General features: G+C 34.3%; 1 protein-coding gene across 3 annotated transcripts in view; it reads right to left on the bottom strand.

The window, feature by feature from the left end:
- CASD1 (CAS1 domain containing 1) overlaps window positions 1-17,826 on the bottom strand; it is a 54,564-nt gene that overhangs the window by 18,003 nt on the left and 18,735 nt on the right. For 2 of the 3 annotated variants that reach the window (XM_025290860.3, XM_025290859.3), the window contains exons 4-10: window positions 15,944-15,988; window positions 14,671-14,733; window positions 9,846-9,890; window positions 9,275-9,398; window positions 7,906-8,120; window positions 5,702-6,124; window positions 4,557-4,646 (exon numbers count right to left, since the gene is read on the bottom strand). In XM_025290860.3, the coding sequence (XP_025146645.2) occupies window positions 4,557-4,646; window positions 5,702-6,124; window positions 7,906-8,120; window positions 9,275-9,398; window positions 9,846-9,890; window positions 14,671-14,733; window positions 15,944-15,988 (1,005 nt within the window). The remainder of the gene's footprint in view (window positions 1-4,556; window positions 4,647-5,701; window positions 6,125-7,905; window positions 8,121-9,274; window positions 9,399-9,845; window positions 9,891-14,670; window positions 14,734-15,943; window positions 15,989-17,826) is intronic. The other variant, XM_044946440.2, reaches the window with a different exon arrangement.

The raw sequence follows: 17,826 nt of genomic DNA, 5'->3' as shown, positions 1-17,826 counted from the left end.
TTTGATGTTTCATCTTTACCATGATTTTTCAAAGCATCACATCTTCACTTCTGTCTAAGCTGCAATACATTTCTCATCTATATCTTATGGGAGTCACTGGAAACATTACTTCATTTACAAGTCCTCATTCTCTTAACCTTAAACCACTGTCAATGCCCCTCTCCACCACCTATTAGTCCCTTGGTTGTCTATTCACTATTTCACAACACAGGTAGTGTGCCGCCTTTTAAATGATCTTTAAAAGACTTGTTCAGTGACACCCAACATTTGTAATAAGAGACTATCTTTTATGAATAATTACTAAATCTATGCAAACATTTTTTTTTTTTTTGCTTCTATTTGATTGACTCATCTGATCATCTCTAATTATCCAGCATTAACACTGGTTATGGCCACTTTAGCTACGTGTTTCTTCCCCAAGTGATACTTTGCAGGATAAAATAACTGAGCAGATGCCTTAAACAGATTTAATAAGGCCTTGAACATATGCATCTTTTGTATGTATCCTTGAATGCATCCTTGAACATTTCTTCTATCTTTTCTGAGGGATAACTTTTTTCTGGAAGGAAACCCCCAATTATAATAAATTATAAGTTCTTCAATACAGCCTCCACTTTAGCCAAACCGTTAGATTCTGTCTCCTGAACTGGCCCTTGTGTTTTCCTGCCGCCTCTCCTCTGTTTACCTGCTCATTCTACCCTGGAATGTTCTCCTAATCACATGCCATTCATACATATCCTATTCTTCTCGAGAGCCCTGGTGACATTTTCCAATCTTTTACTCTCAGATGAAAGTCATTTCTTCTTCCTTTGAGGTCTTTTAGCACAAACATCTACATATCAGATTTTTTATTTATTGCTCTTCATCATTAGTTCTTTCTAAATGTCTTATCATTAGATGGGAAATTTTCAGTGCAGGTATAACATATTAGAATCACAGGGATGAAGTGGGAACACAGGATTGAAAGAGACTTGAAACTGTTCTAATCCAAACCTGTATCTTTACTTTATTCTTGATTGCACTTTAAAATATTTCCTTCAAGTATTTGAGCACCTTTTAATAGCGGAAAACATACAAATTCTCAAGGCAATCCATTCCATTTTCAGATGGTCATTAATTGCTATAAAGTTCCTTGTCATGAAAAACTGAAATCAAACTATGTAAAAGCTACCAATTTAAGCTCTCTAGGGCAGTGCTGTGCAATGAAATAAAATGTGAGCCGTGTGGCAAATCTTTCATGTGGCTGCCAGACATTTAAACAGTTAAAAGAAATAAGTGAAATTAATTTTAATAAACAAATTTTATTTAATTCAATATACCCAAAATATTATATCATCCCAACATATACTGAGACATTTCATATTTTTTCATACTAGGTTTGTGAACTTTGTATACATTTATCAAAATGAATCATACTTAATCTTAAACATATTTCACATTTCAGAACATCTCAACTCTGACTGCGCTTCAAGTGCTCAGTGGCTACCTGTGGCTAGTGGCCACCAAAATGGACAGCTTAGTTCTAGAGCCATATGCATGCCCTTTATCACTTTTACATCTGATTGTTCTGTAAGCATTTATAAACAGAGGTCAAACTGAGGCTAATCATTCCCAATTACGTAAACCACTCTCCATGAAACATGCTTTTGAGCCCCTTCAAGAATGGGTCTGGGCCTACAATGTTGAGACTTAAGTCATATTTAAACAGGAAATGCAACCATTTAAATGGAATTAAACACTATCACAATTTGCCAAGTTTCTACCAATGCTGCATTATTACAAATGTTGTTTGAAACTTTTGACTTTTTAAAGATAAAGCCAACAGAAGAGTTGCAAGAACAGTGCAACACTCGCCTATTTACTGTGCTGAACTACGTAAAAAGTGTGTTGCTGCCACATGACGCCATCCCTAGAAATTTCAGCAACTATCAGTATCACTGAAGAAAGAACAGTTTCTTACATGACTGTATTACCATTATAACATCCAATGAATTTAATATGAATATAACAGCATCCACTGTACAATCCATATACAAATTTCTTTGTCCCAGTGATATCCTTTATTATTAAATTTTTTTTTAAATTTAGGAACCTTAAGAATCATACACTGCATTTATTTTTTATTCCTCTTTAGCCTCCTTTAATCTGAATTGTTTTCCTTTTTTGTCTTTCAGGAGTCAAATATTACAACAAAACATTAGTATTAAAAATGTATTTAGTATCCAACTTCATTAGAATTAATAATGAGGCTGACTTCTGGTTCTGTTCTTTTTCTAGCCTCACAAATTTTCCCTTAAGACCTTTTTATTCAGGTCCCTTCAGGGAAGTTATTTACAAACTCTCAAAGAAGAAAAAGCCACAATGGAACACAAAGTCATCTACTGTATATACCTAACTTGCTGTACACTCTATATCTGATATAAGTTATGTTTTAAAGGAATTTTTACACCAACAATTGCAATCTGCCAGTCCACCTGGATTATTTTAATAATTCTCTGTAATTTTTTACATAGTTTCTATTTTACTACAAAAATATGGCACAACTAACGCTTGACATATTTTACTCAAAATACAAAACATTAATAAGGTAATTAAAATAATCATGACAATTAAAAAGTTTTTAATGAGGGTAATTCCACAAATATCCAAGAATCAAGTCCCAAATATGTTGCTGATAATGTTTTGCCAAATGTAGATACAGGTAATTTTTAACCACAAAATTCTATATAAAAGAACAGGGATATGTGAATCATCACAAATGATCTTGATATCTTTCCAGAATATAGATATTTTAAACTGTAATTTAGAATGAATTGGGATGTAGTTTAAGACGTATTAGAATGTTAACTTGGCAAATGATTATAATAGAATGCCAAACTGCTTTCATCCCTTTATGATCCAAATGCTTTCTGGAATCACTGAATTTGGGTTTTTTTTTTTTTTTTTTTTTTTTTTAAACAGTACTATTACTCTTTAATATGTCAGCAATTAATGTCTTTAAGTGGCATTTTCTTAAAACAAAACCCTTTCCACATCCTCTCAAATCTTTCCCCATCCCCACCCCAAATTAAACTAATCTTTCTTCACGTGTCAGAGCTATTTCCATGACTCAATATTCATCTTTACTTACTTTCTAGAGAACTTGCTAAATTTATCCTACAAATTCTGAACCGGGCTTATAAACTAACCCTTACTATCTTCATGTCGTCTTGCTTTGGATCCCTTTCACGGCCTTGGCTCTTCCACAACTGCCTGAACTTACTGGGCCCCTTCAGCTGCAGCGCCGCAGGGATGCCACCGCTGCCGCAAACATACATGTTACAACTGTGCAGCTCCAGCTTCAAAGGTTACACTCCTCCCTCTGCCTTGTACCCTTTAAACATTCAAAAAGTACCAGCAATTTTTGAAAATAAAGAGACTTAATGAAGAATAACATTAGTGCTAATTGTTAAGAGATATCTGATGAACCCCAGTATTGTTTATTTTAACTGTTGCTATGGAAATTTCAAAACACTCCTTTCTGGCAAATCTCCCCTGTTATCTCAATATGATATTGATTCTATGTTAAATTACTGTTTATAGACATGTGCTTTATATAAGGAAATAAAATAAAAACCAGTTCATGTTCAATAGTTCCCAAATTATGAAACAATCTGTTAAATTTTTAAAACATATTTTATAGAAATCAAATAAAATTTTATTTCTTTAAAAACAAATTTTATAGAAATCAATTTGTACCTTCACTTAAAAAGTGTGAAAAGTGGTTATTAGATACCTAGGTTCACTCTTAAAATCTTGTTTTAACTGTAGCTCTAATGTTACAATTCTGAATACATTTTTTTCTACCCCTACCAAATCTGGTGTCCCCAGTTAATGAGAACCCTAAGTCTAAAAGACTTAAAAAGACACCTACTGTTGAGGGAAAAATTATTTTGGCCAGGTACAGAGGGCACGAGGTGAGCTAAGGAAGAGTCCTCCATCTCATGGAAGCGGTAATACTTAGGAGGTATGGAACATAATACATGGTCAACAGCAGCAGATCATCAGTATCTGAGGATTCTGAATACTGAGGCAAGAGAGTTCTACATTTTTAAACTTTAGAAGTATAAAAATGGTTGGTCAAACTTGCTAAAATACAATGAAGGGTAGAATATAAAATATAATCATCTAATCTGATTTCTTTTAATAGTAACTTGCCTATTCTAAGTCCTTTGCAACTAAGTATCATCTAGAAAGTCTCTTAATAAATTAGTTTTCTAACAGTATGACATGAAACAATACCCTTGGATGATTGTTCCTACTACATCAAAATTAATGTCAGGTAAATACAAACAAATTATTGCCTTATCTTTTAAAAAATAATTATTTTGCTTTTAAGTGTATACATTCTCAGATCAGGTGGTAGAAGAGAAATGGGAAGACAGAAAGATTGGGTGGGAAATAAGATGGGTCTCTAAATGGTAGAGAATATAAAACACAAAGAGTTGGTGTCCTAAAGGAAACATTAAGGTGACATTATTTCCTGTATTTTCTGAACTTAAATTTGAAATACTTACTGTACTTGCTCCAGAGATATGATAAATCAAAATCACAAGTTGCATCCAGCCTTTCCATTCATCTGTTTGTTCTCTATTTAATACTTTAGTCTGTGCAAAATAATCAATATTTGTTTTAAAAACCATCAAGAAGCTACTATTTAGACAGAATATATTAAGTATGTTAAAATTTTTCTTATAGGATATAAATTAATCCTCCTTTCAAAAGAACCTTGGGGAGAAAACAGTTAAAGACTGTCATTTAGTTTCTTGATAAAAGAGATAATAAACTATTTAAGTATAATATGAATTAAAAAATGAATATAAAAGAGATTTTAAATATTTACGTTGATACATATGGTTTAATATTATTTTTTAAACTGTGACAGATGTGTTTATAAATCTAAAAAGTGGTATTTTATAATTTTCTTTAAGAAAATCTTAAATTTCAGTTAGAAAAAAATTAAAATTTCAGTTAGAAAAAAATCTCAATAGTTCTCTTACACTGTACTGTGAAGAAAAAAGCTCCATTATCATACTTTATTTTCTCTAGAATATTCCCACTGGGGATGAAGAACTGATTAATCATCCTCATATGAAAGTTATTTCTTACAAAAGAATTTATTAATTCAAATAAATCATGACTTATAAAGGAGTTACATTTATATTCTGAGCAATTACAGTAAAGCTAAAATAGGCATTCAGAACACTTTTAACAGTGCCCACATTATTATGTAAGTTCTAATATGTGTGTGCATGCCTGAGCATATAAATATATAAATAGAAAAAGTGTTTATTAGTGTAATTATATACTTTTAACTTATAAAAGATAATGGTATCTCATGTTTGTGGACCATCAGAAAGTGGGGAGCATCTCTATTTTCTCCATCCTCAGGCAGGCAAAATAACACCAAGTCACGATATCTTTTTCACAGTCATTTTCCAACTTTTCAACAATCTTTATGAACCTGAGCTTTCTCCAAACTGTTTCAAAAAAGCAACAGTTAAGAGTCCACTAAGTGACATACAACTGCAATATTCCTTCATCCTCTTCTATATATGTAAATGTTTGTATATGATGGCATGATAAATGGTATTAATTCTTTAATCCAGACTTTATAATGAGATGAGAAGGATAACATGAACTAAAAAGAAATGATTCTTACCTCCTTGGTATTTTCATTGTAAAATACTCCCAAAACCAAGATGTAGATAATAGGAATAAAGAAAGTTGAATGTGTATAAAATTTGTTTTCCTTCATAAATAGATTTGCCCGGTCACATATATAGAAATAAGCCATAATCAGGCCAAGTTTGCAGAAAGACTGTAAAAATATTTCTAATGGAGACACAGGGGGATTGATAATATTTTTCTTTTCTTCTCCACTTTCCAAGTCAGTACAAGGCTTATTCTTCCGATGAGCATTACGATGAATTATATAAAAAATTAAATATCCAACAATAGATAAAGTGAAAAAGCAAGCAGCTAGCTTCTGTATGAGAGTAAGAGGAGGCCGAGGTTGACAACAGGAACCATCTACAGGCTTCAAAATCTTATTGCAATACACGTTCATAAGAATCATTGCACTCTGTGAACAAATCAAGTGATTTCGTTATTATCTTGTCAGTAATGTATTTCCCATTAGATTTTCTCCTGTGAATACAACTGACTTTTTAGCACTGAAACCAAAATGCTTTTGTACTTTTTACTATCATTTCCCAAACAATCATGTAAATAATGATAGTCCTTCAATCTGTAAGTAACTAGTTCAGGGTTTTTCAAACTTCTTGGGTTATGATCCATAGTGAAAAGTTCATTTTATAATGTGACTCAGAATATATATACATACATATAGGAAACAATACCCATCCTTACTACTTGGAATGCATCTGAGTTTTTTCCATTCTATTCTTTAAAAAAAGAAAAAAATACGGATTTCATGACTGTTAATGGGCCGTGACTTTTGGTTACAAAAACACTGACAGATGTCAAGCACCAAAGTATTGTAATTAACAGATATTCAATACAGAAGATACCAAGATACTTAAGATACACTTCCAGTCTTTACATATGAAAAAAGAATGTAGAGTAATTGCCACCAAAAATGATTAACTCTTAGCTAACAATATTTATAATATGCCTTTCATTTGGTTTACAAGTTTATGGACTACTTGGGATTCAATAGTTTTAGTGTTTCTAACTTGAAGTGGAATCTTCAACATAATTTTATCATAATAAAATATTCTAAGCAAGCTATCAGGAGCCTTTCTAGCTGAAGGTTCAGTCAAATTTAGTTTTATAAAAACTGCATGGTTCTAAAAACCTTTAGAACTGTAAAGCATTCAAAGTATTCAGCCATTTAGAAAATCTCATTCTCTCAGCTTTAAGACTTTAGAAGATTCTGAGCCTGGAACTCTTGCAGACACTAGTCTACAAAGTCCATCCCAAGGTTCATAACCAGTTCTAGGGAGTCCACAAAGCCCTTGAAAAAATATGGAGAAGTGCTGTGTGTGTGTGTATGCAAATATGCATTTTTCTACAGGAGAGGAATGGAACAATTACTTTTTATCAGATACAAGGGTTATGTGATACTCAAAAAGATTCAGGACCACTACTTTATCTGTTGCACTGTGTGTGAAAATTTATAATTATCCAGTTCTCTCTTGTATTTAAACTAAAATCCCTTTCCACCCATCAATCTGGAGTTGTTCAGTATCTACTCTGTACCATGACTAATGCTTAGGGTATCAGAATTAGAAGGAAATAAAAAAAAAAAAAATGTTCTCCATATTAAAATATTCCCTTTGTGGAAGCTTAATTTTATTTTAAGGTTTAAGGCAAAGAACATGGAGCAATAGTTTTCAAACATGAATGTAATGAGGACTTAAAAGCTTTTTAAGAGTATCTAGCACTGACTAAATGAAGTTGCATTTCCTTCCTTCCATAACCTTCTTCCTTAGAGTATATGAAAACTCTTACATATTCAGCTAGGTGATGAAAGTCAACTTATTTCTAGATCTATGTCTAGACAGAAAAACTGAAAATAACTGACTGCAATTCAGTTCAGTTCAGTTCAGTCGCTCAGTCGTGTCCGACTCTTTGCGACCCCATGAACTGCAACACGCCAGGCCTCCCTGTCCATCACCAACTCCCAGAGTTCACCCAAACCCAGGTCCATCGAGTCGGTGATGCCATCCAGCCATCTCATCCTCTGTCATCCCCTTTTCCTCCTGCCCTTAATCCCTCCCAGCATCAGAGTCTCTTCCAATGAGTCAACTCTTCGCATGAAGTGGCCAAAGTACTGGAATAGTGATATATAGCTATCAGTTAGATATTACTGTCCCTACTGACAGATACAAGAATTCTTACAGTTTCTCTGCTTGATTCAGGAAGATGTAAGCCATCCAAAGATTCCATGATGGTTTCTTGAGCAATCAATTTGGAAACACTGAACACCTTAACATGTGATTTAGAATTTCTGGTGCTGCTATTCAAAATACTGACTGCAGCTTCATTGTAGGCATCTATCTTCTCATTAGTGATCATTTTCCTATTTTCACTTAATAGATCTTCATAAACAGGATCTGCACATGAAACATATTTTTTAAAATACACTTAGAAGTCCCTACTGGTAGAAATTATAATCATGCAAGTAAGTTAACTGCATTTCATATTTTGTTGTTAAAGTTGAGAATTCCAAGCACCTAATAATTCATTTTTTTTTACAATAGTTGACCAAGATTTTGTAATAGATTTCCTAGCTTATAGTCAAATTTTGAATCTATACCTCTCTTCAAATTAAAAGAATTTTATACCTCGTCTCTCTTAAGTACACAACTTTTAGGAAACATTTTTATGTTCTAGCATGTCTTTAAAGTTTGAAAATTTTGGATGCTGGATTATATCAGGTAACGGGAATTCAAAACTGGATTATGGAAGATCACCTAATTAAGAATAACAGTCAATCTTTTTTTTTTCCTCCTGTTGCTGCTTAATTTTTGCAAACTTTATTCCCATAATTAGGAGGTAATATTACTAATGATCAAAGCTTTTTACCACTTAGCATAATCATTTAAATGTAACTTTTTCTCACTTTAGAAAGAGAAAGGTTAATGAGTCTGTAAATGAAATAGTGATTTTGGAAGAGATTATTACTATCCTTGTTATCTCTCTCAGTTTGACATTAAACTTGGAAATAATTATAATAGTTTCTGACAAACAACTTAAATTGCTAAAATACCCAAGGCATTCAATAATGGACATTCAATAAACTGAAGTGAGTTGATCTAATGTTAACTTTTTCTTAAAGAATTTCATTGCAAAGTATAAACTAGATGGTTTGAATTTAAATATATTCTGTCAATTCCAAAGAATGTTTACTTCCAATGAGTCTAGTATTATGAACCAGATAACTTTTTCTATATTTCCCAATCACAATAAAAACTTGTCAAGAAATAAAATCAAAGGCAAGCATCTAATTTGCCTTTAGGACTTACTCTCTTTGTTATATTCTATTCTAACTGCTGAGACTCTTGGATAATTTATTTATTAATTTTTTACTTATTATATTTATTAGTCTGTCTGTTCCTTAAGTTCAAAACAGGAAACCAAATAGCTCAAGTTTACTCTAATTTTGCAAACATTTATTCTCATAAAGTAGTAATTTTGCTTCTTGAAATAGATAATAGAAACCCAAGCCTCAAAACACATAAAAATGACATTTTTTCATTACTTTTACCTTGTAAGACCCAATAAACATCACTAGTCTTTGCCAGTTTTTCTAAAAGTGGTGCTATGGAGGTAATATTCATTTTATATTGGGAAAGCGCTTCATTGCTGCCATTGTGAATCTTGATAGACCACTGAGAGGAAGTAAAAATTAAGCATTAATTCAGTATTTATCACAGGAAAATGAAAGTATAGCATTTCCTCTATTGTAAAAAAGGTTCTCATTTTAAGAGAATTCCCATTTTTATTTAATATTAGAATAAAATATGGTCAATTATTTCATGAAATACATGAAGGCAGTTACAAAGAGCTGATAAAAAATCAGACTTTCAATGTATAACATTCAAGAAAAAAGAATGTAATTTTAGATATAAAAATAATATTGACATTTACCATCAAATTTCCTAAGTTCATTCAGAACTTTTTTATTAAAATTATCAGTCTAATTAATTATAAGAGAAATAAGAATTAAAATATAAGTATAATCAAGAATTCTATTTAGCATAAGTTAATTCTTTCTTAGCATGTTCTTAAGTTCTTAAACAAAAATAATTTATGTAAGAATACAGATAATAACTTACTGTGGCAGCTCCTGCTACAATCACATGGGGCTTTGCAACAGAATCCTGAAGAAAGAAAAATCTTTATAATAGTGTTATAGTTAGTTCAGGAGATTAATACAAGTAATATTACTTAACTTTTTTCCCTTAAGTTCTTCTTCCATTTAAATGCATTTTAATTTTCTAGGGTTCCTATTCAGATTCTTGTTACAACAAGATGGATATCCTTTGCTTACAACCTTACATGGTTGTATGACTACACAGGATGGCATGAAGCTTGTATGGCTAATTCTTTGGTGTTCTTTAAGATAAAACTCAACATTCAGAAAACTTCAGATCATGGCATCTGGTCCCATCACTTCATGGCAAATAGATGGGGCAACAATGGAAACAGCGAGAGATTTTATTTTTTGGGGCTCCAAAATCAGTGCAGATGGTGACTGCAGCCATGAAATTAAAAGACACATACTCCTTGGAAGAAAAGTTATGACCAATCTAGACACCATATTAAAAAGCAGAGACATTACTTTGCCAATAAAGGTCTGTCTAGTCAAAGCTTTGGTTTTTCCAGTGGTCATGTATGGATGTGAGAGTTGGACTATAAAGAAAGCTGGGCACTGAAGAATTGATGCTTTTGAACTGTGGTGCTGGAGAAGACTCTTGAGAGTCCCTTGGACTGCAAGGAGATGCAACCAGTCCATCTTAAAGGAATTCAGTCATGAATATTCATTGGAAGGACTTATGCTGAAGCTGAAACTCCAATACTTTGGCCACTTGATGCGAAGAACTGACCCATTGGAAAAGACCCTGATGCTGGGAAAGGTTGAAGGTGGGAAGAGAAGGGGACAACAGAGGATGAGATGGTTGGATGGCATCACCAACTCAATGGACATGAGTCTGAGTAGGCTCCGTGAGTTGGTGATGGACAGAGAGGCCTGGCGTGCTGCAGTCCATGGGATCGCATAGAGTCGGACATGACTGAGTGACTGAACTGAACTGAAGATAAAACCCAAACCATAAAAAACACTACTAAAATCTAATTTGGCCTAATATTATTGTGAATTCTGAGTAAATCGTGTAAAGCTCTAGTATATTATGTCAGCCAATTAAAAAGTATCTTTGGAAGCCTACAGTGGACACAGTTACAATGTTAAATAAAAGTAGGGCTCTAAGGAGACAAGGTCTTTTGGGTCTGGTATGTATTTAACAAAGTTAACCATAGATCATAATGTGGGAAAAAAACAAGGAGAAAATTTGGTAGAAATCCTCACCTAATGCAAATTATATTATTTATAATACTACCAATTATATAGAGGCTTCCCAGTTGGTTCAGTGGTAAAGAATCCACCTGCCAAAGGAGATCCCTGGGTTGGGAAAATCCTCTGAAGGAGGAAATGACAACACAGTCCAGCATTCTTGCTAAGAAAATCCCATGGACAGAGAAGCCTGGCGGGCTAGTCCTAGGGTTGCAAAGACAAAACTGAACGCACACACACCAGTTGCATACTACTTGGTAATTTACTAACTATTTCTCTTAAATTAGCTCATTTTAATATAGATTCTTGCCACTTGTGAGACAGGCAGGGAGATTACATATGTATACATATACATATGTATATATTGTTTTTTAAAAAAGGCTATAGACTCAGGTTTATAGGTATTGCTGAGGCCTGGCAGAGATAGAACCAGAAATTAAGTCTCTGACTACTGAGTTCAATGCACTTTTCACAACACAGAAGACCTGATATTACGATCATGTGCACAAGAAATGATTAAAATTAAGAAATCAGAAAACGTCCAAGCCATATTCAAAAAGAGAAGTGACAGTTACTGTCTCATTATGCAGGTAAAATATGCTAAGTGTAGAGAACCATGAAAGCAGAGAAATGAAATAACAAAATTAGTCTATTTCCAGGCTAGCATGCCCCATTTTATATTGCTATTTTACTGAAACTTTTTCCTCATCTGTAGGTGGCTCCCTTCCTCACTCTTCACAGCAGCTATCCCAAATCATACTAAATATTTTTCTTACACAGGTCGTCCCACCTGCCCTCCTCCTCACTTTTGGCATAAAGCCTAATCCTCAAACTTAAGAGAAAAACAGAACTCATGTGGTCTGTGTGCTCTTGCCTTCCTTGCTCCATTCTCACAACTTTATCCATACACTCAGTCTATCATCTTCTGATAGATGAAGAGTAAACCAAATGTGTCCCTGTTCTACTTAATGGCTAACCTGTTAACTCTTGAGTCTGTATCTCTTCCCTTTTTAGATCTGGAGCTATGTCTGTAAGTTATCTTCTCCAACTCTGGAATTATCCCTTTCATCCTCTTCTCTTCATCCTTCTCTCAATCCACAAAATGTCAAATCATCTTTATCCTCAAAAAATGTTCCTTCAATTCTGTCTCACCCTCAAATGTTTCCCATTCACTCTAGACCAACAGATTACTCAGAAGGGCGTTCGGCTTTCACTGTGCTAATTTTAATTTCTTTCTCATTTATGCCTCAATTTATCATGCTTTGATTTTGAGTTAATAATCCATTAAAACCTCCCTCAGAGCCCATTAATGAATTCTGAATTGCAGGTCCTGTAGTTTCAGTCTATCCCATATAGTTCCTAAAGTGACACTACTATCCACTTTTAAAACTCCTTCCTTCCCTGGGTGTTATATTACCGTTATTCTTCTGCTTTTGTTGCCTTACCTCTTTTACTGCCTTCTCTCAGAATCTTTTCTGTTTCATTCCTACATTCTCTTCTTTAATCTACACTTGCTGTCTATTGAATTATTTCCATTCAAGTCACTTCAAATATCACCTCACTTCATACCAAGACTCCCCAGACTGGTCTAAGTAACTCAGACCTAATGCTTACCATTCATCTGTAGAAATAAATCTAAATTGCTGGTTTCCCTAATTACCCATATCTGCCAGTCATCTAGAAGCTCCTTGAGAGGAACTCTGTTATGTTAATCAAAGTATCAGCAGTGTTTAGCCTGAGGCCTAAAATATGACATGATTTATAAATATCTGTCGGATAACAGTGGAGTTATTTAAATTCAACTTTGCTTATATGCCTATAGGTATCTGTAAGGTTATTTCAGTCATTTCTTTCTAATCCAGTGTTCTTCTCATCTCCTCTGTAAAGCTTTCTTAGATCTTCACCTATACTCTAAACAACTCTCATCCTAGGTGCCTCTGACATGGTGCTTTCACAGTTCTTTGTGGCCAAGTCTATTGTTACCCTTCGTATTATCATGTCATCATTCATAAGAAAGTCTAGTCTACCTTCTAGATTGCTTACTCCTTGAGGGCTGAGACTGGGGCTAATTTCCAGCCACATTCCTAATACTGAGAACAAAGCTAGTTATAGTACAGACATAATAAAAATATGTATTCTCAGGATTCAGCAGCTTACTATGGAAACAGTAAAAAAAATACATGAATATATGCATACAAACATACTCCTTGAATAATTAAAACCAGTCAACTAATCAATCTCAGGTAATTATATGACAATTTATTCAATAAGAAGAATATTTCCTCTCCCCCAAGAATCAAAAGGAGTTTTACAATAGAACCTAAAGCTCCAAAATCAAGTTTTAGTAAATTATAAGAACACAAGATCTGAATATGCAATATATCTTCAGCTTAGTCATAATAAAGGTTTTTGTGATCTTGCCTGAATTCTAAATTATATTACACTGATGTTGCTTAACTGTGAATTTCTACAACTTTGATGGATATACTTTCAGGTTCAGCATAAATATAAATCACATGTTTAAATCATCTGAAATACACACATAACATTATTCTTATTTCTGGACATTTAAAAACATATTAATAAAAACAAAACAAAACTATGTGAGATCCAAATTTTCCAGAAAGTTGAATTCTAAAAGTTGTCTGTATGTTTGTTTTTTGAAAACTTAAATATTTTCTCAAAGAAACAAAGTTAAAAATGTTGACTAGGTTCTCACTGGATCCTACAAAATTCTATTTAATGTGTTACAGTTGCTGTATTAAAATACTTATTGTGAAAAGAAGCAAAGAAAAATACCATTGCAACACAAGTAATTAAGCAAAACAAGGCCAACAAAGTCGAGTATTGTTTTATCCATCCCTAATGCAAATACCTCTGGGAAAGGATACAGGTTTAATTAAAGGACTGACAAGGAGATGGATGGAGACACTGTGGGAATTCTAAAGTGGCCCTGTGAGAAGTTAGGGGTTTTCTGAGGCTAACAGCACTCTTGTCTTCTATCTAATTTATCTCCAAACATTATGAGCCAAAGCACACTAGGCTTGACTTTTAGGTCGCAAGTGTAATAATTAAAGGGTATAAGGATATTAAAAAAAAATTTTTTTTTTCAGAAGTATCAGGACATAAGTTTGAAGAACAAAGTAGAAAAATGCTCAAGAAAATGTGTATTGCGATAGAAAGATTATCTGAGTTTGAATTAACTGAGCTATGGCAACCTACTCCAGTATTTCTTCCCTGGAAAATTCCACGGATAGCGGAACCGAGCAGGCTATGGTCCATAGGGTTGCAAAGAGTTGACCATGACTGAGCACGCAAACACGCGCAACAGTAACAGAAAGCTTTAAATAAAGAAAGCTTTAAATCAGTAAAGTGTGGTATAAGCCTAATCACCACAGGGTTAGAATGGTAATGCCCAGAGACACTGGATCAAAACTCTGCTTTCTCTGTAGAGTGACAATCGATCCAGCATGGTCAAAATTAAGAAGGCTGGTATAAAGCAGAGGCGAGTAAGATAGGCGAGTGTAGGAGAATGGACTTCCAAAATCTGACTGCTCAAAACCAGCAAGGCCATATTTTCAAATACAGACCTCAGTCCACACTTTGATACACTGTTTCATAGAACCATTAACCTCTGGATGCCACAGAAAATCCTAAGAGAGAAATGTAAGAAAAGAAGTCAAAGAAAATACTATGTCCACCATTCAAAACAAACTTGAACACATCTCTTACAGAGTAGTTAAAAGTAAAACACTACCTTATCTACAATATCTTCATCTCTCATCCCAATTTGGCAAGTCTCACAATAGTTCTCTGTATGTCCACTTTTGCTATTCTTTAGAATATTTCTGCATATTTTCAACAGAGTAATGTTTTAAAATTTAAAATCTGATCTTGCCACATCCCCGCTTAAATATTTAAGAATTTTCAATCAATTGCTCTGAGGATAAGTTTCAAAGTCCTTAAAATTCCAAGAAATTGCAGTCTGGCCTCTGCCCAGATAGTCTGCCTTTTTTCTGCCACTTTCCCACTTGTTCTAAGTATACTTCTGGTTTTCCTTCAGCTCTTGGAATGCTCTACATGCTCCTTTTTCTCCAGGGCTTTGTTCCTGATCTTTCCACCTATAATGCTCATAAGCTCTCCCCCTCAGTCTACCTAGCTCCTACTTACCCTTGAGGCCTCCGGTAAAGCATCACTTCCTCAAGGAGGAAAATGCTTTTTAATGCTACTTTTAATTCCCCATTCTACACATTTATAATGTCCTACTTTTTCCTTTTTGCCATTCTTAGCTTCCCTGGTGGCTCAGACAGTAAAGAATCTGCCGGCAATGAAGGAGACCTGGGTTCGATCCCTGGGTTGGGAAGATCCCCTGGAGAAGGGAATGGCAACCCACTCTAGCATTCTTTCCTTGAGAATTCCATGGACAGAGGAGCCTGGTGAGCTGAACAGTCCATGGGGTCGCAAAGAGTTAGACACAACTGAGCGACTAACACTTTAACGCTTAATCCCATGATTAAATGCTCACAGAAAACTATAATGACTTGCAAGCTCCATTAGATAGACCTAGGACACTGCTGTCTTGATCTCCATCTGTATTCTCAGGACCTAGAAGGCACTGGGAATTCAGAAAATTCATATAATGTTCTCTTATGAAGAGTAATCCTGAATACACACTGGTTTCAAATTGACATACTTTTTCCTGGATAAAAATCTAAGAGACCAAATTTTCTATTACACAAAACAGTGCGTGTATTACATGATTTTACTCTACCTGTCTTCTCTCAATACACTACACGTACATGTAAATTAACCAACGAATAGTTTCAACATCATAACACTGAGCTTACTATTATATGAACTTACCACTTTAACTGATGCAATCTTGTCTTCAAAAGGAATGTTTTCATGCTACCATAATGAGGGAGAGATGACAGAAAAATATTAATGTATAGATTAATTTTATGTAAATAATTCCTCCTTCAGCTTTTTTGTTGATTCATTTATACACCATATCCCAATTATCTACCTTCAACCCCAAGGGGAAAAGATCTGCATAGACTACCCCAAAATAAGTGATACTATTAAAAAAAAAAACTTTTTATTTGTGATCTTCAACATCTTAGAGGTAGGTTAAAGATGATAAAACTCCCACTATGAATAAGCAGGTAGGAGAACATGCCTACATAAATTATCTTTTCGTCAAGCTTCCCACGGTTCCAATTCAGTCCTAGTATTATCATCTATGGCAGAGACCAGTTGCTGCTCTGTGTCTCCCAGATCCCTTCCAGTTAGACAGGACCGCATGACTAGTTCTGGCCAATGTACCATGACTAGATGTAATGCGGGTCACTTCCAGGCTGAAGTTCCCAGGGCGATTCTGCTCATCTGTTTAACCTGATACAGAGACTGAGGAGGTTGAATGTCCCAAATGGAACAACTAGAAAACAGTAAAAATTCCAACAGCAGAGATCCCTGAATGACTGTAGGGAACAAAGCCCTTTGTCCCAGGTGGTTAGAACAAGAAGTGCTAAGTATTAAAACTGTGATATGGGTTTATTGCTGTAGCAACAGCTAGTCCATCCTCACCACTATACTAATGAAGGCCCTGCCTAAATATGAATGGACACATAGGACTCTAGGTTATTAAAGATTTCACTCTGAAGATGGTACATAGTCTAGTTGTAGAAAAAAATTAAAATCCAAAGACTATAACTTCTTGTAACTGTTTCATAAAAAGAAAAAAATCATTTCATGATTAAATATTCAGGATGGAACAGGGGTGGTTAATAAGAAGCTAACTGTCTTCCTAAAATCAAGGTTGAAACATTTTCATTAACTAAACAGAAAGTATTTATATTAAGAAATAAAGTTTGTTTCTATCAACAGGCTAAATTTTAAAATTCTTGTTAGTCCTGTTTAAGCATCTTTTCCCAAAAGGGCTTAAAAAAAAAAATCAAGTTGACTTACAGTGTTGTTAGTTTCAGGTGTATGGCAAAGTGAATCAGTTATACATATACATTCATCCACTCATTTTTTAGTTAATATTTTGTATATATAGTAGTATGTATATGCTAATCCCCCCCAGTCCAGTACTCTTGGAAAATCCCAGGGACGGGGAGCCTGGTGGGCTGCCGTTTATGGGGTCGCACAGAGTTGGACACGAATGAAGTGACTTAGCATATGCTAATCCCAATATTCCAATTTATCCCTTCTCCCTCTTATTCCCTGGTAACCATAAGTTTGTTTTCTACATCTGCGACTCTACTTCTGTTTTTTAAATAAGTTCATTTGTATTCTTTTTCCCCAAAAGGACTCTTGAGACCATTAATTCAATAGGACTTGTGGTGGTTTAGTCGCTAAGTCACGGACAGCAGCCCACCAGGCTCCTCTGTCCGTGGGATTTTTCCAGGCAAGAATACTGGACTGGGTTGCCATTTCCTTTTCCAGTACTTCAAGGTATGTTATATGAAAAGAGTTTCCTTGGTCAAATAAGTCTGGGACATAGGGTCAGAGAAAATCACACAGGTGTTCTCTTCCTATCCCTTTAAAAAATTCTCCCTCCGAGATACAGCGTGTCATGAAATATTTCTCCTTTTTGCATGGCACAGTTAATTCAGTCAACTCAATCTCTTCATTTTAATATAACATCTGTTGTATACAAAATAACATATCACATATATGTAAGTCACAAGTCATAGTAAAAATAAATAAGCACTCATGAATTCATGGCACATATCAGTGTTACC

This window comes from Bubalus bubalis, chromosome 8 (assembly GCF_019923935.1).
Source record: "Bubalus bubalis isolate 160015118507 breed Murrah chromosome 8, NDDB_SH_1, whole genome shotgun sequence".
NCBI classification, from domain to species: domain Eukaryota; kingdom Metazoa; phylum Chordata; class Mammalia; order Artiodactyla; family Bovidae; genus Bubalus; species Bubalus bubalis.
This window is presented reverse-complemented; position numbering and strand designations above follow the sequence as displayed.